This window comes from Marmota monax, unplaced genomic scaffold (assembly GCF_021218885.2).
Source record: "Marmota monax isolate L192 unplaced genomic scaffold, Marmota_monax_Labrador192_F-V1.1 WCK01_AAM20220418_F8-fsc00008, whole genome shotgun sequence".
NCBI classification, from domain to species: Eukaryota; Metazoa; Chordata; class Mammalia; order Rodentia; family Sciuridae; genus Marmota; species Marmota monax.
The window spans coordinates 14,247,317-14,270,789 of NW_026694432.1; the positions used below are offsets into that span (position 1 = coordinate 14,247,317).

Below are 23,473 nucleotides of genomic sequence, written 5' to 3' on the forward strand. Positions count from 1 at the left end.
TATTCAGGGTGGGCATGGAGGCTACCCAGTGGGCCTGGAGGGACCCCCCTCTTCTCTAGGTCCAAGTTTCCTCATCTAGAAATGAAACTTTGAGGCTGGATTTAGGTAAAACAACAAATCAATCAAACACGAAGCCACTTTGCTGACCTCCCGGGCTAGGTGTGGTGGAAGGTTCAGATAAACAGGACACACCATCCTTCCCCCAAGCACCTCACAGCTCATTTACTCATTTAACAAACATTTATTGAAGGCCAGCAGGGACCTGGTGACTCAGCATCCTGCCCTCAAGGGTTCATAGGCTGATGGGAGACACTGGGGGGAACTGGCCACCAGATTCGGGGAGAAGGGCAGAGGAGAGCAGCACCTGGGCGGGCGGGCGCATGGGGAGGTGGGGAGGCTGTCCTTGGGGTTTGAGGACAGGTCACAGAGGAGGCAGGAAGGACATCCCAGGGAAGGGGAGGAGCGTGGTAGAGGCCTGAGGCCTGCCACAGCATGACTATGGGCCCGGGAACCACCTGCCTTTGGTATTATTGTGGGTGGGAAGAGAGGGAGCCGGCGAGGTGGAGGGCTGCGGGGCCAGGTTGAGGGCAATGGGGATGGGGTGGGAGGATTTTTAAAGTGAGAACAATGGCATGGTCAGATTCATGAAGAGATCCATCACTCCATCCTGGAGAGGAGGGCAGGCCTGAGAGGCGGGGGTAAGGCTGGGAGTGGAAGGGGCCAGATTTGGGGGTTGTTTGGAGCTGGGAGTGCTGTGTTGGGATGCAGGTGTGAAGGCTGGGGGGATCAGCAGGAAAGGACAGCTCCCGGCTTGGACAGTGGGGTGGGGGGGTGGCAATGCCCTTCATGAGTGGAGTGGGGACTTTAAGAGGAGGCAGGTTTGGGGGAAGATGACGGGGTCCCTTTGGAGTTGCCGGGGGTGTGAGGTGACTGTGGGTCCCCTAGAGGGCTGTTTAGTGGCAACTGGTGGGACTCAGGGGCAGGTTCAGGCTGAAAGCATGGTCCTGAATCATGGAGGCCTGAGGACTGGGGTGGGGGAGGATGAGGCTGCTCAGGCAGTACATGGGGGTGAGAAGAAGAGAGCTGCCCTAGATCCAAGGATCCACCTGGGGACACATCTCCTGGACAGCCTGGGAAGTTCCATTCTGCCCTTGTTCCAGGACAGTTCACTCCCACCCTCAGGAACTCCCCTACTAGGGACCCATACTGGGCAGAGCTGGGGAGGTCAGACATGGGAGGCAGAGGCCTCTGAGGTCACACGCTTTGCATTCATCTGAGGGACACTCCCTGGGAAGGAGCTCCTGTGGGCACAGGGTCCCCATGCCTCCCTCTTCTCCTGCCTTGGTCAGCTGGTGGCAGTGTCGTGAGGCCCCTGGTTTAGCCCCTGCCTTTGGGCATTCCCCTCCACATTCTGGTGGCACAATGTGTGTGAGTGGGTGGGGTGGGGAGTGACAGGAGGATCTGAGGTTCTGGGGCTCAGATGACCATTGAGTCATCTGGGGCCCCTCTCTGAGGTCCATTGGAACTCCCGTACTTCCTTACCCACCACTCTTCACTGGGGCTGCAAGTACTTGGAAAATCATGTTTATTAACAGGTTTGACATAACCTGTTGTCATATACAAAATCCCCACCAGCCATTAGGTCCCCTGAGGCTCGGGACCCGGCACCAAAACCGTACCCCTCCACTGCGTCCTGGCTCCTGGGTGAGCTTCTTGAGCCCCCACAGCCACCTACCTGCTCTACAGAAGATGTCACTGCCCTTGTCCATTTTCCTTAGGGGACAGCCAGGGGATCTGGGGATCCTATCTGCTGATCTTGCAGGTTATGGATACCCACCTGCATCTATTGGGGTGAACCCTGCCTTTATTAGGACAGAGTTCCCATCTTGGGGGTGCCCTCCCTGGGAGACCACATACGGTGGGCACGTGTCGGGTAGACGACTTCGGCGACCAGACTTCCGGCGCCGGGGGCCGAGGATCTCCATGCACCTCTTGCTCACCAGGTAGGTGACCTCACTGAGGTTGAGCAGGATGCAGATGGCCGCGGTGGCCACCATGAAGTAGGTGAAGACCTTCTTCTCCGTGGGCCGGGAGATGTAGCAGTCCACGGTGTGGGGGCAGGGATCCACCGAGCAGGCCACCACGCGCGGCATGTCATAATCCTGGTAGAGGCGGTGGAAGATGTACAGGAAGCCCGCGTCCACGGCGGCCTTGAAGATGAGGCTCAGCAGGTAGGTCCACCACAGCCCGCCGCGCTTCTTGCTCAGGTTGCTGTACAGCGGCGCCGCCCCGGGCCCGTGTCTCAGGCGGTGCCTCCGCTCGCGCTCCTCGCGGTAGGCCACGTGCATGACGACGAGCAGCGAGGGGCAGGTGACCAGGATGAGCTGCAGGGCCCAGAGGCGCACGTGGGACACGGGGAAGAACTCATCGTAGCAGACGTTGGGGCAGCCGGGCTGCTTGGTGTTGCAGATGAAGTCCTTCTGCTCATCGTCCCACACCTCCTCTGCGGCCACCACGTACACCAGCACACGGAAGATGAAGACCACCGACAGCCAGATGCGGCCCAGCGCCGTGGAGTACTTGTTCACGCCGCTCAGGAGGCTTTGCAGGAAGGTCCAGTTCATGCTGATGGCTTCCTCGGCACCTCACACAGGGGGGTCTACACCTGGGTGCCACCCACTCAGGCCTTGGGAGCCTGGGAAGACCTGGAAATGGGCACCCTTGAGTACGATGTGGGGGACAATACCGGTTCACAACCGCGGGGTCATGGTGTCCTCACTCGCAGGGACTTGGAGGGGGAGGCATGGCCATCACCCCCATGTCACAGGGAGGTGAGTCCAGAGGCACCTGCCTAGGTCCCACAGCTGGAAGTAGCAGAGCTGGTCTTGAACCTTTGTCTTCAGGTTCGGGAATCAGGGATTATTTTATTCTACAAAGTAATAAATACACGTGAGAGTAATCATGCTGCCCCACAGGCCGGCCAGCCTCTCTTACCCCAGGACTGGTGAAGAGAATGAATGACCCCTGGCCAGGCTGGACCAGGCAGGAGGTGTGGGGGTGCATCCTTTAGGGTTGTCAGATGAATCCAGCTTTGACTGAATGCCAACAGGTGCCAGGCCCCACACCGGGCATGTCCGCATCTGCGCCTACGTAGATCCCAGGACAATCTCCATCCTCACTCCTCCTCCCTGGCTCCAGGAAGCTTCCCAGACATCCCCTCCTACACTAAACAGAGCCCTTTGAAATTGTGGTGGCTTGGCATCATCCCTGCCACCTCCCTGCCTTGGCGCCGGAACACTGACGGTCTCCACCACAAGTGGGTTCCTCTGGAATTCCAACTGTTTGAGCTCCAGGGAAGGCCAGGGATGGGCACCTGCTGGACCCTGGCACGGTGTGTAGCCCACCATTGCTTTTCTTTCTCCGAGACTCCCCTTCTCTGACGGCTCGGCGGCCTTGGCTGGCTACCTCTCGGGCTCTCCTCGTCCAGGCCCTGTTCTGTGTCTGTCAACCTCCACGGCCTCTTATCTGGAGTCCTCATCCTATTCCATCCCACGGCCTGCCCTCTCCTGTCTCTATCTCAGCCTTGTTAGGCACCAAACCCCTGGGACACCTGCCGAGCACCCTTCCACGGCAGGCCACGTTCACCTGTCTTTCTTGTCAGACCGCATCTCATTCATCTGTCCCCACCATCCAGCTCTGGGTCTGGCCCAGCAAACACGCAATACATGTTGGTTAAACTGCAGCGAAGCCCCACGCGCCTTCCCGATCCCTCTTCATCTCTTCTCCGGTCCTCTGGCCTCCCTTTGGTCTGGCAGGGGATTCCTTCCCCTCCTTGGAGCTCCCCTGGGGTTCTCTAGGGACCCTCACCCCTGTATTCTGGCCCCCAGCCCCAGCTCCCCCGGGGTTTCCTCAGCCCTGCTGGCCCCATCTTCCTGGCCCTGTCTCCTGCCCTAATAGGTCCTCACCCTTCTTGAGTCCAGTGGCTGCTCTCCTGTCCCTGGCTTGTCCGTCAGCCCGAGGGCCTCCCGGAGGCAGCTTTTGTTCCTCGCTTCTGAGTGGGGTGGGGCTTTCTGAGCCAATGAGCCGGGCGAGAGTGATCCGGGTGGGTGGGTAGGGCAGGTCGGTGGGCGGACTTCCCCGGGCACATATTCAGAGCAAACACCCGGGTGCTCCTCTCCTGGCCTACGCCTTCTCCCTAACCTCGTGGAGGTATGTGGGTGAGACTGCAGTGAGAGGACAGGACCTGGTGCGATCAGGCCCAGGATGGCACCAGTGGCATTGACTCTTCCCCTTCCTTCTGCCTCATTTCCCACACCCTCTTGTCCCCAGGGCCCTCTCCTGCCCTTTATTCTGGAAGCCTGGTTCTGATGTCCTCAGCAGCTGACATCTACAGAAAGGAGCAATTTTGATTCAGCCCAGGACCACGTCCTACTCTGGTGGGGATTTTTCTGGGGATTAGATCTTGAACTGCCTTTGGCTTGCTCAGGGGGGATGGGAGGGGCTGGCCGTGGCCTTTCTAGATGGGCACCTGCTGCCCTGCTTGAGGCAAGGAATGCAGGTTGGCAGCATGAAATGCCCCAGTTGTCAGGGGCCCAGACACAGCCTCACTCTCCCTTCCCTGTGGACCTGGGCCTCTGTGCTTCTGGGTAAGTGGGTAAGGCCTTCAGGGACGTGGGGTACCCACTGGGGCTGCAGAGGACCCTGGGCCTGCGTCTGGCTGGCACAGTGAAGGTTAATGAGCAGCCAGGGAGGGGCCCCTGTGCCTCATTTCCCACAAGCATTTATCGAGTGCTTCCTAATAGCAATGATTAACATTTATGTGGCCTTTTACAGCCAGCTAACCCAGTCCACAGCCATGAACTCATGAGTGCTCACAGAACTCGACAGGCTGGGCATTATTAACCCATTTTGGAGAAGGGTTGAAGCCACCTCCCCAGAGTCCTGTTGGTGCTTGTGCCTGACTACAGGTGTGCGCACCTACAATCCGGGGACTTCCCATTGCAGCATAGCCACCCCCACACTGAGCTCCATGACCTCTGTAGACAACCCTCGGGGGCTGAGGGCCAGCCTTGAGCATGAGCACGTGGCTTGGTCTCCAGCAGAGCCGGAGCACCCCTTCTCTGGAGGAGAGGATGGCTCCTCATCTGACCCAGTCAAGTGCATCCCAGAGATTGAGACAGTGACCTGGTGAGGGTGACAAAGCCCAAATGACCAAGGGTACCTTAAATCAATGAATGCATTGACCTTTATTAAGCCTTGTTGGTGGGCCATGCGCATGGGGGGGGTGGCTGGCCTTTCTGATCTCCTTTGACACCCCTCCTCACTATGGTCCTGGGAGGTGGCCCTCAGGATCTTTAGATGTGCCTAAGGCCACCTGCTGGAGCAGTGGCCAGAGTTGGGGGGTAGGGACCGGATCCCAGGCCTTCTGAATCCTCCCTTTGCCCCCATCCATGAGAGATGCTGGAACTTTCCGACCCAGGGCTCCCTGCCAGTCCCGTCCAGCCCGTTCCTCACAGGATGGTTTTCTTTGCGTAGTCTTGGGGGTGGTCTGGCAAGAGAGGCGGGTGAGGGTCTGAGCCCAGATAGATGAGGTCGTCCGAGAGGAGGTCTTTCGAGGTGACACAGTCCGGGTGATGACCCTTGTGTGTGGCCCTTGCTCTGCGCGCTGCCAGGCACTCACGACACCTCTTGTTCACCAGGTAGGCCAGCTCCACGAGATTGAGCAGGATGCAGACGACGGCCGTGGCCACCATGAAGAAAGTGAAGATGTTCTTCTCCGAGGGCTTGGAGATGAAGCAGTCCACTGTGTTGGGACAGGGGGCCGCGTGGCACTTGACCACGGGAGGGAGGGTGTATTTGGGGTAGAAGGAGTGGAACACGTAGAGGAAGGCGGCGTCCACGCCGGCCTTGAACACCAGGCTGCAGACATAGGTCCACCACAGCCCGCCCCGCTTCTTGCCGGGGTTCAGGTAGAGGCGCCCGCCGCCCTCCCCAGCTGTCTCCCGGTACTTCTTCTCCCGGGCCTCCCGGTAGGCCACGTGCATGACCACGAGCAGCGAGGGGCAGGTGACCAGGATGAGCTGCAGGGCCCAGAGGCGCACGTGGGACACGGGGAAGAACTGGTCGAAGCAGACGTTGGAGCAACCGGGCTGGCGGGTGTTGCAGTCGAAGTCCTTGTGGTCATCACTCCACACTCGCTCGGCCGTCACCAGGTAGACCAGCAAGCGGAAGATGAAGACCAGGGACAGCCAGATGCGCCCAAAGGCTGTGGAGTACTTGTTGACCCCGCTCAGGATTCCCTCGAAGATCCCCCAGTTCATGGTGGACCCACGTGTCAGACGCCACTGCAGGGAAATGAGAAGAGTCATTTCCCACATTTGCGGCTACTCACTGGGAGGCTGTCAGAGAAACGCGGCATGGACATCGCCGTCCTCTACGTGTTCCACTCCTTCTACCCGGGAGAGAGCTGGGGTCTGATATCGTCCCCATTTTACAGATGAGGGAAACTGAGGTGGAGAGGGGTAGAGAAGACTACACCAGTCAGAGCAGAACTGGGACGTGGGCACAGGTGGTTAAGCCAGAACCCAGCTCTACCCATAAGGCAGCCAAGGTGGGTCCAGGGGCCGCTCACTCCTCTCAGGTCGTAAAGAGTGAAGACGTGCGGGGTTGGGACCTGCTGCCCTCTCTCTCTTCCAACCCTGACCCCTCCTCAGGGGCCTCAGCCTGGGTGATCTCTTTCTTTGCTGAGCCCTGAGCCCGGCCCTCTCCCTGCAGAGAGCCCCCTCCAAAGGGGAACCTGTCCCCATCTAGTCCAGCCTTCAGTACATCCAGGCAGTGCCCTCTGCTCAGGTGTGACTCTCGGGAAGCCAGGCAGTGGCAAGCCAGCTGACATGCAGATGCCCTGGGCCTACCAGAGTAGCCTGGCAGTCCAGTGTTCCCCAAACCAGTGTTCCGTGGAACCCTGTCCCACCCGCTGGCAATATTGGCAATACGAGTAGCCAGAGAACAGGGTTCTGTGTTCACGAAAAGTCGGTGAAATCCAGGGTTCAGAGGCATGAGAGAGGTCCCTTTACTCAACCATGCTAATAAATCCCCTGTGTGATTCTCCAAAAGAGGGACAAAAAATACATAGTATTGTCTCAACTCCTTTGATGGCAGAACCCCGTTCCTTCCCGACACGTGTCTGATGGAGGCACGGGAATGCTTTCCCGTTAACCCGGCTGGTGCATGTGGCACGAGGAAACACACAGAGGCAGTTAAGGAAGGGGACTGCTGTGCAGGGCGAGGGGTGCCCTCCTCTCTCAGGAGGCCTCTGCCCGAGACCCATGCACTGTGGTCTCACCCGCTGCACACCCAGGACCTCAGGGAGCCTGTGGGCTCAGCCTCTTGCACTAAGGGGCGCTGGTCCAGTGGGAGGTCCCGGGCCATCCTGGGCCCTGCATGATTGCTGAGGAGGGAAGCCGAGGGCGGGGTGGGGGTGGGAGTGGGGGTGTGTTATCAGTTTGCTCACTGTAACTAGTAAGCCCTGGAGCGGGGACTTGAACCCATGCAGCCGGCTCAGGAGCCCACCCTCTGGGAACTCCCTATCTCGGGCTGGGCCTGTCCTTAAGTTTCCGTGAGCTGCCCGCCATGAGCAAGCCCTCCTCCACCTGGTGGAGGCTGGGCAGTCTCTGCTCTGCACTCCGTGTCTCCTCACCACCTACTTCTTGGCCGTGTGGCCCCTGCTCTGAGTCATCTGTGTGTCTGCTCAGTCCCGCCTGAAGTGGGTGGGCCTGGCAGGTTCCCAGGAGCACCCGGCAGGCCCCAGGGGCTCTCTCCCAGTCCAGCCGGCTTGGGGTGGGGTGGGCGGGACGCTGCAGGCCCAGGCAGAGCTGAGCTCCAGGCCCCCTCTCAGCCCCTCTCCCACTCAGCTCCTGGCTCCCACCTAGACCTGCCTGGGGAGATCAGGAAGAGCCTAGGGAAGAGGGAGGAGCCCTTCATTCCCCCGCGACTAGGACCCGGGTGGCCCATGTGTTCAGCCCACCTCCCCTAACGGCACCAGAGAAGTCTCCCCTGCCAGGTGGGCTGGGGACAGACACATCTGGACTTAGAAGTCTCTACCTGAGTGGCTGCTCCTCAGGGCTCTCCTGGTAGCTGCTCCTGGCAGCGGGTGGTGGGATTCAGCAAGCAGCCTGACTTCATGTCAGGAGGGTTTCTTGGGAAGCTCATTCCTGGGTCAGAGCTCCAGAGCAGCCTGGGTGTGGCAGACTTGCTGCGGGAGGAGGAGCTGCAGCCGGCACTGCCATTGGATGGGCTTCAGCCTCCCAGACAGCCTCTCATGAGGCTCAGAAAACTTAGGGGTTCACTCCTCTGAGGGTGGTGTTGAACCCAGAATCCTGGCTTCTCAGGGGAGAAACATAGGTCCACTATGACCCTCTGCTCATGGTATCCCGGGGCTTGTATGGGAGCATCTGAAGCCTGTCATACCCTCTCATTCTTCTGAAATGCTTCACTGCTGACTCTTGGGCCTCCTCTGGCTTCTGTGGGCTGCTGTTCAGGTTCTTGTCTCTTTCTGGTTGTTTCTGAGTGGCCTTCCTTCCTCAGGGGCTCAGGGGCTTTGGAAATCCTACGCCTCTGACTCTTGTTTCTGGTCTCTCCTAATTGTCCCCCCCCCCCAGGACGCCATTCTCCCCACTTCCTCCTTAACTGGCCAACTCCTGTGAACCTTGGAGGGGTCCAGTCTGGGCCCAATGTCTCCGCAGCTGGAGTTCACGTCTCCTCCTCTGGAGTCCACGCTCCTGTGTCTGGATCTCACACCCAGGTTTTAAATCTCACTCCTGGTTTTTGATCTGGGTGATTTATCTGGTTCCTCCCCTGTACAGACAGACATGCTGCTCCCACGAGGGGTGTCCTGAGAAGACTTTGTGACGTGCAGTGACTGGATGCACAGATGGTGAGGCCTGAGTCCTGACTCTGCCACTTTCTTGCTGTGGGATCTCAGCCACTTCACCCTAAAAAGGGAAAATATCGCCTGCCTCATAGGGTGGGCGCAGTGATCCACGCAGCCTGGGAGCGGAAGTGCTCAGCAGGGCATCTGACTCAAAGGAAGTCCTTTCCACAACTGCCTCCCAAACTGCCCAGCCTGGCACGTGGCAGGGGGAGGGGTACTCAAAAAATGTTACTTCCTTTTAAAAATGTCTACACCTTTTCTTCTGAGATGTGGGGAAGGCAGAGGAGAAAGGAGGAACACCTGGACGTGCTCACTAGAGATCATCTCATTTGGACAGATGTTGTCTTTGGGCTTAAAAGGCCAACTCGGAGCCCCGCTGGGGCTGTGGGAGGGGGCAGAGCACCTGGGGAGGCTCCTGGCTTATGCGCAGGCGCAGTCCGTTGGTCTCATTAACATCCAAGATGCCCAGCAGCAATATGTTACACGGGGCTGGAGTGAAGTCCACGGAGTGTCCACAGCAGGCGTGGTGAGCCCCGTGCATATGCACTCTCACACACAGGCCACCCTGTGGGCACAGTGGTGCACTCCCAGGGATTGGTTTTGATATACTGCTGTACCCCTGGTGGCAGAGCAGTGCCTGGAGAGTCACATACACCACCCCCCCATTCCCAAAAAACTACTGCCACACACAGGAGGAAGGACACATTAACAGATCAGTTACAATATGTGAGAAGAGCTATCAAAGGTACAAAGAACGAGTGTCAGTTTCTGTCAGAGGGACACCCAGAGTGGTGACTTTCAGGCTGGGTCTTGAAGGTTGTGTAGGAGTTCACCAAGAGGAGCTCAGGAAGAGGGGCCTTCGAGGCCTGGACAGTGTGTAGAGGGCCTCTGGGGAATGTGAGGGAGGAGGGAGCTGGGGCCACCGTGGAGGAACCACTTGGCAATGTGCCTGGTGGGTCGGCAGGGGCCTCTGGGCTGTGGAGGACCTGGAATGTCATGCCAAGGAATTTGGATTCACGTTGGGTGCAAAGAGAGACATGGGGAGTTCCAAGCCAAGAAGTGGCGTGGACACATTGGTAACATGGGTTTTCATCAGTCAAGGCAGTCACCGTGAGTACCAAGTTAGCACACAGTGACCACAGCTCCCGGGGGAAGTACAAGGTTAAGTTCCTGTAAACCTGTTTACAAGGTATCCAGCTCATCAATACGTAGCCTTGTCTTCCGTGTTTCTGTTTAAAGACATCCTACTTAATAGAGATCGGTGATTCATTAACATTAACTGAGGCCAGCACCACAGTAGCTCAGGCCTGGATGGAGCTCATCCACCCCACGGGTTTCCTCCCCGAGGGGCATCCAGCCTCCCTGGGCTTGGGAACACCCACAGTGCTTCGGCTCTGTGCTTGGGGCCATTTGAAGCAATAAAATCACCAACCAAAAGCACAAACATGAGAAAAATGTGGTACTAAATGGACCTCTGGCAAGATACGTATTTACAGAACAAGAGCAGAGAGAGCAGAGAGAAGGCAATTGGGTGACCTCAGCTGGGGACAGTCCATCGCATGGGGGCAGGGGAGGTGCTCAAATTCCTCACCTCTTCTCCTGCGGTGCATGGCCACAAAAGTGCCTCGGGTATCAATTTTGGGGTCACCAACAAACTTGAGTGAGTGGGCAAATTCACAGTATGGAAACCTGCGAATGTCACTATGGAAGCCACGGTCTGCCCCTGCTGCAGTGATTTAAGGCAGAGGTGAGAGGAGGGCTAGATTTGGAAAATAGCTGGTAAGTACAACTGGCAGGCTTGGGCCTGGTGTTGGTGACTGGGCAGGTGGTGGGTCCACTGGCAGGAAGCAGGACTGCGGGAGGAGAGGCGGCTGTGGGCAGGAGAGGCGGAGATGGGCCACAGAAGCTGGTGGAGTTGGTAAGCTCTGGTGCAGTGGGAGCCGCACTGACCACCCACGGCCAGCAGGAGGCAGCACCTCGGGGCTGGAGGAGACACAGGACTGGAAAGGTGGGGCCCCAGCAGAGCTCTGGGGAGCATTGCCCTGTGAGGAAGCCGCAGAGAAAGAGAAGGAATGGTCAGAGATGGAGGATCTGCTCTGGGGAGGGGAGCAGATCACGGAAGGGAATGCAGGCCGCAGAGAAACCACTTTCACCAGAGCTGTGTCAGCAGATGGGCGGGGACCAGGGCGGGCAGAGAAAGTGCTGGTGCATTAAGATGAGACCCACCTACTCCCCCAGGCTCTGCTCTAAAAAGTGACCCTGGCTTCCCCACCCCCAGGGTCAGCCTCAGGCGGGGGCGGGGCAAGGGCACCCTGGTGGTCCTCCCTGTTCCTCCCTTGTGGGTGGGGATTGGTCTGCCCCATCCTCAGGAGCTCCCTGTGAATGCACCAGGCCAGGGTGGTGTGCATGTGCTCCCTGGCCTCTTCCTGGCTAGCCCACCATGGAAGCACCTGTTCCCAAATGAAAGTGACCCTCTGCTCCTGGGGAATGAGGCAGTTGGCCTAGGGTGGCATGCCAGGGTGGTGCCCACTTCCCCCACCTGAGACAGGGGGAAAGGCTGGAAAACAGAGGCGGGCTGGAGTAACACCAACCCCACTGTTGAGCACCTTCCCTGTGCCAAACGAGGCCTGATGTCTTATATAACAACACCTCTCTCCGGCTGTGCTCATCTCCATTCAGCTCCCTACATACAGCAGAAGCGTCTTTCGAAAATGCAAATCGTACTAAAAAATCTGTTCAAGGCCTTTTGGTGGTTCCCCAAGGCTCTGCGTTGCTCATGTGGGACAGTCGCACATGAGCTGGCTTCTTTGCCCTCAGCCGTTTTTAGTCTTCACGGTTCAGCCACGCTGGCTGCCTTCTCTGACTTAAATATCAGCATCTCTTTCCTACCTCAGGGCCTTTGCATATGCTTTGATGTGCTTTCCTCATTTTCTCTGAGCCAGCATTGAATTGAGGCCTCAATTTAAATGTTGCTCTCTCAGAAGAGCTTTTCCTGCCCTGCAAACTAAGTCTAGTTCTCCATTACACAATCCCCTGGCTCTCCGAGTTATTGGTGTGCTTGTGTCCTTAATGTCTTTCCTCCTCCTTTAGACTGATCTTAAGAGGCCCAGGCTCAGAGGTGGAATCATGTTTCCTTCAACCGTTAGGTATTTTACTGGGCACCTAGTAGGTGCTTAATGAATATTTGATGATGAATGAATGAATAATTCTGTTTATCAAAAGTAAAGGAGCCAGCTGGGAGTGATGGTACACTTCTGAAACCCTGCTGCTGGGGAGGCTGAGGCAGGAGGATCACAATTTTGAGACCAGCTTCAGCAACTTAGTGAGACCTTAAGCAACTTAGTGAGATCCTGTCTCAAAATAAAAAAATCAAAAGGGTTGGGGATGTGGCTTAGGTTAAGTGCCCCTGGGTTCAATCCCTATTACCATCCCCCTCCCCCCAAAAGAGTAAAGGAGCCAGGAACCTTGCCAGATCCTTAGGCCCAAGTGTTGAAGCATCACTATGTAAAGAGCATGGGCCTTGGAGCCTGGCTGCCTGAATTCTAATAGCAGTTCTGCTTGCAGGCTGTGCAATCCAGGCAAGTTTATTAGCTTTTCTGGGCCTCAGTTTCTTCATCTGGAATGTGGGGCCATTAAAATTCTTACTCCATAGGAATATTGTGAGGATTAGATAAATAGAAATATGTAAAACATATATGCTTGGATGGTAATAAGTACCTAATAAATGTGAGCTGTTATTAGCAGCTGGGATAGTATCTGGAGCAAGACTGAATTTATGCTGATTTCTATTTTCTTTCTCTCTCCCTTCTTTCTCTCTCTCCTTCCTTCCTTGGTACCAGGAATTTCCGTGACCCGCATGGTCAATCTAGCAGGTTCTGGAAAGGGGCAAAGGGGGATAAGAAAAATAAAGACTCATACACATAGACCGTGAGGATATAGCTAGGGTCAGGTGGAGCACTGCTCTCTGATGGAGAAGCAGGTCTAAAGAATTCTGCCAGCAACCTTTATTTACATATGTCTCATCAGATTAAAGACTATGCAAGCATCATTCTTTTTAAAAATATTTATTTTTCAATTGTCATTGGGCACAATAACTTTATTTTATTTATTTATTTTTCTGTGGTGCTGAGGATCGAACCCAGATTCCATCACATGCTAGACAGCGCTCTGAGTCATAACCCCAGCCTCAGCATCATTCTTTGTATTGATGAAAGTTACACAACTAGAAACGTCTATACAGCTTATTCTGCAGTTACATTCTACAGTTGCAATATGCAATGTTAGGAGCTTTGTGTAGCTCTCAAGAAAGGCCATTGTTTAAAGTTACTGTTATGCAGGCAGGTTCAGGAGCAGGGGAGCTGGTGAAACATTGTAGTTGTTTAGCAAGAAATTTCCTGTGTTCCCGGGAGCTGAGTGCCTGAGATCAAGGTTGAGGCTGATAAGACTCTAGCACAGTCTCCTCATGAAGGGCATTATCATAGCAGCTAGGATCCTGCACCTTTGCACAGAAACTTTCCCAGGCACCAAGCATGCCACAGCCATGAAGTCATCAGAGACCCCAGTCTCAGACACTGCTCTCCACTCTCTGTCACTGCTCTCCACAAGGGATTGAACCCAGGGTGCTTAACCACCGAGCCACTTCCCCAGTCCTTTTTTAAAAAAATATTTTTACCTAGAGACACAGGGTCTTGCTAAGTTGCTTAGGGCCTTGCTAAATTGCTGAGGCTGGCTTTGGACTCACAATCCTCCTGCCTCAGCCTCACAAGCCCCTGGTATTAGAGGCATGTGCTACGGCTCTTCCTGTTTTCTTTCTGTCATTATCAGGTGATGGGTCTGGGTGAGCCTGTGTAGCTCTACTAAGAGGGGATGGAAGGAGAGGGATGCCCACCTTGGCATAAGAAGTCCAGTCCACCATCCCTGAAGGACACAGAGATGCCGAAGGTGCTCCTGCCGCAGAGCTGCTTTCATCCTGGAGCAGAGTGGGGGCCGCTCGGCTGTGCAGGGTCTGGCCGAGGGGCAGGGTGCCGCAGTCTGGCTGGGCACAATCAGGAGCCACTTGTCAAAAGAAACTAACTTTATTTTTAGAACCACACACGCCAAACAAAACAGCCTCTCAGGAAAAACCCTCAGAGCCTCAACTGCCACCACCGGATTTCCACAAGCCTCTCTCTCCCCCACAAGCTTCTCTCCCCCTCCCACAATCCTCCTGCTCTTGAGGCCGATTGGCTGGGTCACATGGGCGGAGCCAAAAAAGTCCCCCAATGAGCAGCTCCGTGGTCTGAAAGGGCAGGGAAACAGCCCAATGAGCATCACCGCAGAGGAGCCAATCAGCTAGATGTTGCTGGGGCCGCTGTGAGCCAATCATCAGCCGGCAGCTGGAAGTTTGCTGGCAGCTGGAAGTTTGCTGGGGCCCCTTCGGCTGTGGCTCTCAACAGCAGGGCCCAGCCTCCTGAGATCTCTGTTTGTAAATGATCTGCTTCTGTGCTGGGCCTGGGCTGGGCAGAGGAGAGCCCCAGAGCCTGCTCCTCACAGAGACCGGCTCAGCCTGTGCTGAAGCAGCTTTGGTTTCTTCTGGGAAATGGTCGAGTGGGAGTGGGGTGTTCCCCGGGAGGCTCCAGGATGGATCCTGTGCAGAGATGCCGCACACAGACCTGGGCCGATCCCATTGCTCCTCCTTGGCTGTGTGTCCCTGGGCAAGTCAGTTTCCTCTCTGAGGCTTTGTTTCTTTTCTGTTGGGTGCAGGGGGCTGTGGGGAGTGAGGGCAGGGTCCCTGGACAGCAGGGTGACACTTGGCAAGCTCCAGGAGTTTGCTCTCTGGTCTGCAGGCAGCCCCCGCCTCCAGGGCGACAGGTGGGGACTAGTGTTGTTGCTCTTCTCCTGGGAGAAGACCTGCTGCCCTTCCTGGGCCTCGAGGCTGACCCCTCCAGTTCTGCCTATGCTCCCAGCACAGCTCGAGGGGGCTGGGACTGGGGAGTGCCCCTGGGTCTCTTCCTACCATTCGGGAGGCTCAGGGTAGGCTGGAGTGTGGCAGCAGCCAGACCCACGTCCTTGAACCTGGAGGCCCAGTGAATCCATGGTCTCGGGCAGCGGGTGCCCTCTGTAGCGAGTGACCTCCTTGTAGAACATTGGGGGCTTGTGGGCAGTTCCTGAAGATTTGGGCTCTGGCCACCACATTCCCCTCTGCTGACTGAAGTTGTAGGGTCAAGGATTTCCCTTTTGGATTCTGGCCTGGGTGCTCAGAACTCTGCTCAGTCGTGGTTTAGGATGGGGACCATGTGACTTGCTGCAAACATTCAGATCTGGATTTGAAACCTCGTTTCAAACCTGCGTCCGTCCGTGGCGCAGGTGCTCCTTTCGATGATTGACAGGAACTATGCCAGCCTGCTGATTGACAGCAGGCAGGCCCCGTGTCCAATGACCACCACCTGCCACACTGCCTGGGGCTATCTGGCCTTCCGGGACTTCTCTGCCTGTCAGCAAATTGATGCCCCATTGGGAAGAGCCATCGAGTTGTGAGTGATAAAATGAGGGGACAGATTCTCCAGCCTCCTCACTCTTGGGCTGACACAACCAAGAGGCCCTGTTCTACTGTCCCCCCAGAGGCCCCCAGCAGGATTCAGCTCGGTTGCCCATGGAAGTCACCGTGTCCCCCCTGCACAGCCCTCATTAACTTCTCTCCCTTCTCTGCTCACTTCCTGTTCCCAGTTCCCCTGCCGATATTCCTCCCAAATAAACAATTTGCATGCAGATCTTTGTCTCAGGCTTGGCTTTGGGGAAAGCCGAAACTGAGACATCTCTTGTTTGCACAGAGCAGCAATCTCATTTCCTGGGGACTTCTCTCTCCCTGCTCTCACCTCTTCACACAGAGCTTGCTTTCTTGTTGATTGGCCCTGGGGGTGGAACTGACTCCAAACTGAGCTAATCAGTCTTGCTCTCCTTGCTCCTCACTTGATTGGTCCAGAATGACAACTTAATGCTCAGGGACCCTCTGAGACCTTCCGTGGCACTTTTGAACCCAGGAAAGAGAGAGTGTCTGGTGGTGGGAGGTGAGGCTCTCCCCCGGCAGGTGGCCTGGGTGGGAAAATGCTGAACGAGATGATGATTTTGATAAAGGAAGGGAGTCTGCTACAGGGATGGACAAGTGAACCCCAGGGGACATCGAGTCCCCCACTTTATTCATCTTCAGAGCCCAGGTGACCCTTTTCCTTCCTGCAAGCATGGAAGCCACCACATCACCCTTTGCCTCAGCCTGGTGAATTTCAGTTTCTGTCATTTGCAACCAAAAATATTCTGCGTGACCTTGGGTTTGCCATTTACCACTGACAGGCGCAGAGCTGGAGTGGAATAATGTTTGTCGACTGACTTATGTTCTCTGACTTTACTTCCCCATTTGGCGTCAGAGTTCATAATAACTACCTTGTGGGGCTGATGCACGGGCAGAATGAGAACACGAAAGGGAGAAGGCTGTCTTGGTTCTCTGATATAAAAAATACCATAGACTGGGTGATTTATAGAGAATGGGGATTTACTTCTCAAGGTTCTGGAGGCTGAGGAGTCCAACATCAAGGTGTGGGAGCTGGCGAAGGCCTGCTTCCTGCTTCCTGCTTCCTAGACGGTGCCTCAAATGCTGTGTCCTCTGGAGAGGAGGAGCACTGGGTCTTCACATGGCGGAAGGCAGAAGGGAAAAAAAGGACAGCTTCCCTCCATTTTGCCCTTTGATAATGACCTTCTGACCTAAATGTCTCTGGAGAGGCCCTCCCGCCTGCACTGCTGCATTCAGGATTAAGATCTCAACAGCTGAATTTGGGGGACACCTCTGGATCTCAAAAAGGGCCTCGTCAACTCCTGCATGCAGATGATGGTGTGACTTCAGAGACTTTTTTTTTTTTTCCCCTTTGAGAGAATCAATAAGGAGGGCAGAGAAGGGAATTAGTGTTTATTGACTCTCTGTTCTGGAGCCTGGGCTGGGCCCAACGCCTAGCATACATCAGAGAGTACAGACTGGTGACCTGGAGGCAAATGTTTTGTTTGGGCTTCACCGTGCTAGAGAAGCATTTCAATTAATCGCCAGCATATTCAAATCTGGGGATTCCTCAGCAAAACACGTTTGGGGGGATGATCTTGAAAAACTGGAATATCAGCGACATGGGCCTCTGTTCCCTGTCCTGCCCACAGTTGGAGCTGACAAGCAGGTCCCCTTGTAGGGGGCATCTGCTCTCTGATTTTCCACGGGCCTCCAGGGAGCCCTCCTGGTGTCGGCCCCTGGCCTGGCCACTGAAGTCCTTTGATAGTGTAACTCTGGACGTGCTCAAAGGACTTCCTGACAACCCTGGATAGGTAGTCCCATTTTATAGATGACAACGCTGTGGGTCAGAGGTGCTGGGAGCTGCTCCGGGCACACGGTTAGGGGATGACAGAGTGAGGCTTGGCTCTTCCTGACCCCTCGGCTCCCTGTTCCTCCACTGTATGCAGGGGGTGGGGAGAAGATTCGAAGGCGGCATGGTGTGTGGACAGAGGTGGGGTGAGCAGGGAACAGAATGCAGTCAGATCTGGCGTTGCTCCTGTGAAGGACCCATAGGCCGACCAGGTGAAGGGCCCTGGCCCTGCTCCAGGGAGCTCAGAGGTCAAAGAGCACTGGATGTCATGGCTGAAGAGGTTTGGGGGACTTGGTGGCTGCTAAGCCCAGGGAGAGCCTGGGTGGCTGGTGTTGAGGAGATGGGTTTGAAGGGCGGAGGGAGGGATGGTGTGGGGGGCGTGCATCCAGGATTGGAGGCCCATGGGAGGTGCCGGGGAGGGGAGGGGGAGCCAGCTGCACTGGGAGGCTGGGCACAGGAGGAGGCTCTGCCTGGAGATGAGGACCCAGAGATCAGGCCGCACTGCCGGGCACAGAGAGCGGGGCCCAGGACGGGCTGTCCCAACTGCAGCCTCGTCTTTGATGGAGGCTGGAGGGCTGCCCCCCATTCCCTCTCTCTGACCTTCTGCAAGGTAATGAGGATCCCTCCCCTCCTTACCCAGCGGGCCCCTCCATAATCGGCTTCCCTGGGGATGTTTGAGCGAAATGGAAGAGCGTGAGGCCGGCGGGGAAGGAGGAGGGAGGACTGGTTATCACTTCCCCTTGGCTCCAAGTGGATAATTACACGGCTCTCCGAGCCCCAGGACTGGGTTGGGCAGCAACCCATACAGACAACCTCTCAAAATTAATGGGACTCCAAGGGGTTTGGGATGGGGGAGGGCCAAAGCTGAGAGGCTGGGAACTAGACACAGGCAGAGAGGATGTCTGACGGAAAGAGTCAGAGATGCAAGGTCTGAAACAGAGAGGGAGGCAAAGAACAGAGAAATCGAAGTCCAGAGAGGTTCAGTTACTTTCCTGGAGCCACACCACAGTGGAGTTGAGTGTACTGTCACATACTGGCAAAGCTCCTAAGCGGTTTCACGTTCAGCACTGATTTGAATTCTCATAACATTCCATTTCACGGAGGAGTCTGGGGGCTGAGAGAGATTAAGTTTAACTTGCCCAAGATCAGACTATATTTTGGCCAGAGCTTTTCTGATAGTCAGGACAGGGACTGTTGAAATCCTGTCCCCCCCAAAGAGGGCTTGCTGTAGATGCAGCAATACCTCCTGGTCTCCCAGGGCAAGAACCAGGGGCCCACCAGGCTCTGGGCAGCCTGGAGCTTGGGAGCCAGTTGGATGGAGATCGGCTCTCAGTGGTCCTGGAGCTTCTTGGTCTCCCCATCCTGGCTGTCCTCTGCCACACTCCCCCGGCAGGCTGCTTGTCCCCTCTGCCCCCTCTGCTTGCAGTGAAGTTTTGGCCTTGTGCCGCGGCTCCTGATCTAGCTGAGAAGTGACGGATTGGGCCGGCTCCTCCTCTGTGGATCGGCTGCTCCCCGGATCCTGGCTGCTGTGACCAGGGTGGGCAGCACACACTGGTCAGTGTGGCTCAGCGCCGAGAGCCTGGACCCGGCCAAGGAACGGCTCGGGTCTGCATCTCACTCTGCCTGAGTGGCTCCAGGTAGGTCACTTCGCCTCTGGGGCCCTGCGCGCATCACCAGAGGGAAGAGGATCCGCCCCGCCGTGCGCACGGACGCCTGCGGAGCGCTGGGCTGTGGACCCTGCTCCCACTGAGCACGGTTATTACCACCATCAGAGATCAGGGGGCGTCTGCGGAGAGGGATGGGGCGGGGCAAGGAGTGATGGACAGATAGACTCCACCCAGCCCGCTCTTCACCTGTGCGTGGTCCTGGGGAAGCGCCCACCCTGGGGGTTAGGCGTCACGTGTGTGATCGTGGGTGTAAGTGTGTGTGTATCTGTGACCCTCCCCCCTGCTGTGGCTGGGCCCTCCTCAGCAGAGCACGTGGGTGTGTGTGTGCAAATGATAGGTTTTTAGGGGAAAAGTAGGGGCCTTTCCAGGATATCCAGGAGTCTTGCAGGACAGGAGAATCTTGCTGAACGTGGGCACATCCGCGAGGGGGCGATGGGAAAGGCTGGGGCACCTTCAGGGGCGCTGAGAAGGCTGAGCTGTGAGCCCCCTGCGCCTCCCGGTCTGTGGGATGCCCGTTTCTCCAGCTCTGAATCTCACAGGAGCCTCTTTGGACCTAACTGCTGGGCGCAGTGTGGAGATTGCAGGCAGGAGAAGGCTGAGGAGGCTGGTGAGAGGATGACTCAGACCTCCAGGCATGAGGTCTGGGCAGACTGAGAGGGAAAGAAAGGCGGGGCGGGGGTGGGGCGGGGTGGGGTGGAGGGGCTGGATAAGAACAGCAAACACAGGGCTCCCGTCGTGCTACACACTGTGCCTGAACTCCCCCGCAGCAGCCCAGGGAGAAGCTGTGACGTTCGTCTTCACCATTTTACACGTGGGGAAATTGAGGCTAAAAGAGGCTGAATGACTATTTTTCTGGGCACTTTGGACACACTACTTCTGCACTTCTACTCCAGGGCCTTTGCCCTTGTGCTTCCCTGTCCTCAGAGCTCTGCCCTAGAATTTTCACAAGGCTGAGATATTCGTGCTCTCTTGCCACATAACAAATCACCCCCAATTTACAAACACAAATACTTACTATCTCAAAGTTTCTGTGGGCCAGGAAATTCAGTAGCAGCTTCAGGGCCACATGATGATTTTCATGGAAATTATACACTAATGTCTTTTTGGCCCCTTCCTCTTAAGGGAATTAAAAAATTACAATTTATGATTGTTTTGGTATAAAGATACATGTATTACTGTTACATATTAAAACATTTTAGATTTAAAAGCTCTTTATGTCTTCTAATTTGAAAAGAAACTATACCATTTTCACCAGCTCTGAAGTGCTGTGGCCCGGGCACAGGGTGTCCAGTGGATGAGCTGGCCCTGAGTGGCCTGGCCTGGTGGCTTTGGCTTGGGGTCTCTCATGTGGGTTGGCACGGGCTGCAGTGGTCTGGAGGGCCACCTCCAGGCTGGCTCCTTCACATCGTGGTTGGAGGAGGCTTCGGCTCTGAGTCATAGGGTGTCTCCACAGGGAAGCACCTTCGTGTCCTCATGAGGTGGCAGCTACCTTCGTGGAGTGAGTGACATGGAGGTCAGGGGAGAGAGGACTCCATGGTGCCTTTCCACCCTACCGTGTAAGTCCTCCGTATCAACATACCATGCTTCCGCTATGTTCTTTTGATTGAAAGTTGAATCAGTAAGCACCCCCTGCACTTAAGGCACTTACTGGGGGGACAGTTAGATTTTCCGTTTTGAGAGCAGTGGACTTATTTTAAAGAACTTGTGATTTTCTAAAACCACCACACCCAGCTTTAGAAAGGCCTTGTCAGGTCAGGCAGTTTCGTCCCTCATTGACACCTTTCTGGTCCCCTCTGACATCGTTCTGTTTATCACTGTCTGAAATCACCTTGTTCGCTAATCTGGCTGGCTCTCTGCCCCAAGAAGAAGGTAAGCTCGAGAGAGGACCCGTCTGTCCACAGCGGTGGCCCCCGGGGTCCAGCATACAGCCTGCACCCACTGGGCTCCCAGTAAGCACCTGGGGAGTGAGTGCCAGCCTGAGGTGGGAGCCCCCCCCTCACTCCAGACAGGTGTATTCTGGGGGCAGGGCATGCAGAGGGGCTGAGGCTATAAGGGGGGTTGTTGCCCTGGGATAGTTCCCGGGGACACAGGGGCTTGGGAAGGAGGTCCTGGAGGGAAGAGGAGGGGCAAGTGGGGGAGGCAGAGGGGGGAATAGGTAACTGAAAACATATTATGCCAGGCGCATAATAGAAGTGTGTTCAGGACCCCTTAGGCTGGACCTGCCGCTGTCATTGCCCACAGAGGCCCTTGCTGTTGGCCTGACACTTGGTGAGACCTTGCTGATCTGCGGGGCTGTTGGGGGAGGTGGGTTGCTTCGCTGGCTCACCGCCTGTGCTTCCCCATCCAGCCTCTGGGTGGCAGCAGAGGCCCGGACTCACCTGCTGCTGGGCTCCTGCAGCCTCCGCCATGAGAGCCCAGAGCTTTCTCTGCTCTTGCCACCAGAGCTTGCCTCTGCTGGTGGGGCACCCAGGCCAAAGGTTTGGGGTGCTCCACGCTGTGCTTCTGCTCCTGAGTTCTTCTGTCCACTCTCTTCTGACCTTCCCATCATGCCCTTTCCTCCTCTATAAGTCTTCCTGGAAGGTGAGAGGGGAAAGGGGGGAGTTGGGGTAGGGACACTTGTTGCCCTTTTAAGAGGCACTTGGTCTCTTTCTCAAGGGCAATAGAAACTCCCTGGAATGCACGAAGCAGGGAATCAACGATAGAGATTCGTGGTTTTGGAATGGTCTCTTTGGTGACGGGCAGTGGAATGAGCGCGGGGGAGACTGCAGCCAGGAAGCTGGCGCAGTGGCCCAGGAGGGGAGGGGCAGCAGCTAGGCATCGGGGTGCACACCAGCGAGGCCCCATGGAGGACAGATGCCATCCTGGGGAGCAGCTGGGCAAGCAGGGGGCTGGTGTCAGTCCTAGAACAAGCCGTGGTGGCTGAGGGCTCAGGACACAGGGCCCAGGCTGAATGGGCTTTGGTTTGCTGGGGTGGCGGCAGGCCAGAGAGGAGGGACCAGTCCTAGACGGACAGCCTTGACAGGAAGAGTGTCAAGGGCCAGGGACCCAGGTGGCATCTGTGACAGACCTGGGCTGCCAGATGGGCCCTAGATACCTACAAGCCGTTCCCCCATGCCCAGGTGCCCCACAGGTGCTGCCACCAGGCATCATGGGAACCTGCGTGGAAGCCCCAGAGGACTGGTTTGGGCTTGGCCTGACCAGAGTTCCATGCTTGGCCACCATGGGCTGATCCAGAGCCTATGGGCCTTTGCATCTGCTGCCTGCCAGTCCCCGCCCCACCCGGCTCCAGGTCCTCCTCCTGGTGTCAGCCTGGAAGCTGGCTGTGTGATCACAGGTGGCCCTGTGCCTAGAGACTGCAGTTGGGCTGGGTCTAGCAGATCGCTGGCTGCCTCCCAGGGCTCGGAAGAGGGCCTGCTCCTGCTTCTGGCCTCCAGCTCTTGCTGAAGATGATAGGTTCATGGCTGGGCCTCCAGAAGGTCTGTGCGCCTCTCCTTCCTGCGGCTGGGTCTGAAGCATCTCCTGCTGCTTGTCTTTACCTGGCCAACTCATCCTCAAGTCTCCCTCGAAATGTCACTTCCTTGGGAACAGTTTTAATACCCGCATTATTCTTGCTCAACATGCCCTTTGCTTTCCTGTTGTGCATTTCCTGCCTCTTGTCGTTACACCTTTACTGTGTGTGCGACTGTGTGTATTTTAATCCCTCGATCCCCTGATTAGATTGGAAGCTCCCTGGAGGCAGGAAGCATGTCTGTTTTCCTCATCATTCCTAGACTCTAGCCCCATGCCCGGGGCACTGGAGGCAATCCAAAAATATCTGTTGAATGAGAGAAGGAAAGGAAGGAAAAGAAGAAAGAATTACAGACACCCCAGGAACATGCTAGGTGTTGGGATGCGTAAAGCCACGGAGGAAGCCCGGCGTCTCTCGGGATCATCAATTGTTCGTGATAGTGAGGAATTAGAAGGGTTATAGTCACTTATTAATTGAATATTTTACATTACAAAAGTAATACATGTTCCTTGTCAAAATTCAATCAATAGGCATTATTTTTATATTGAAACAAACCTCCACACATCATGGGGTAGACTGTAAAGTTATCCCCAAGGTTAAAGAGAACACACAAGGCCTCAAAGCCCTAATGCTCAGGCTCCTGCAGGGGCCAGGCTGCTCCTGTGGGTGAGGCGTTTCTGTGAGAGGGTCTGGAAAACTCTTGCCCACCCATGGCTCTGTTTTTGGTGTTGTGGCTGCAAAACCAGGGCACTGGCTGGATTTGGAGAGAAAGCAAGTTCCAGCTTGTCATATGTGACCAGAAGACTGCTGGCTGGACTTTGGGCAGGGTCCAGGGGAGACCTGGGAGTGTGATGGAATATAGGAATCTTTCTGGGGGATGTGAGAGCTTCTTCGCCAGGAGAGAGGTGCAGTAACAGGCCAGCCATTTCAGAGGGGCGGGGCTGGCTGCCCAGGACCAGGGTTTCAGAGCTGCACAGAGGAAACAGGGTAGGGG

At 56.1% G+C, this 23,473-nt stretch overlaps 3 protein-coding genes across 10 annotated transcripts in view; 1 reads left to right on the forward strand and 2 right to left on the reverse strand.

Moving 5' to 3' along the window:
- Positions 1 to 231: 231 nt before the first annotated feature.
- On the reverse strand, positions 232 to 4,364 carry Gjb4 (gap junction protein beta 4). Its single transcript, XM_046469172.2, has 2 exons — positions 3,966 to 4,364; positions 232 to 2,929 (listed from the first exon to the last, which is right to left on the reverse strand). The coding sequence occupies exon 2, from the start codon at positions 2,622 to 2,624 to the stop codon at positions 1,824 to 1,826; it is 801 nt and encodes a 266-aa protein (XP_046325128.1). The 5' UTR covers positions 2,625 to 2,929; positions 3,966 to 4,364; the 3' UTR covers positions 232 to 1,823.
- Positions 4,365 to 5,218: 854 nt separating this feature from the next.
- Positions 5,219 to 8,240, reverse strand: Gjb5 (gap junction protein beta 5). The gene is made up of 2 exons (XM_046469270.2): positions 8,101 to 8,240; positions 5,219 to 6,344 (listed from the first exon to the last, which is right to left on the reverse strand). Exon 2 carries the CDS (start codon positions 6,318 to 6,320, stop codon positions 5,511 to 5,513), a length of 810 nt encoding a protein of 269 aa, XP_046325226.1. The 5' UTR covers positions 6,321 to 6,344; positions 8,101 to 8,240; the 3' UTR covers positions 5,219 to 5,510.
- A 9,536-nt stretch (positions 8,241 to 17,776) lies between these two features.
- The window catches only part of LOC124110168 (uncharacterized), a 76,340-nt gene continuing 70,643 nt past the window's right edge, over positions 17,777 to 23,473 (forward strand). For 6 of the 8 annotated variants that reach the window (XR_009224317.1, XR_009224319.1, XR_009224321.1 and 3 more), the window contains exons 1-2: positions 17,777 to 17,914; positions 18,731 to 18,941. The gene's annotated coding sequence lies outside the window, so the exon portion shown is untranslated. Of the gene's footprint in view, positions 17,915 to 18,730; positions 18,942 to 20,424; positions 20,528 to 21,132; positions 21,552 to 23,473 lie in introns of those variants that run through there. The other 2 variants (XR_009224318.1, XR_009224320.1) reach the window with 2 other exon arrangements.

Excerpts from the sequence above, each read along its gene's own strand:
- Gjb4 (XM_046469172.2), bottom strand. The coding sequence starts at position 2,624 with ATGAACTGGACCTTCCTGCAAAGCCTCCTGAGCGGCGTGAACAAGTAC.
- Gjb5 (XM_046469270.2), bottom strand. The coding sequence starts at position 6,320 with ATGAACTGGGGGATCTTCGAGGGAATCCTGAGCGGGGTCAACAAGTAC.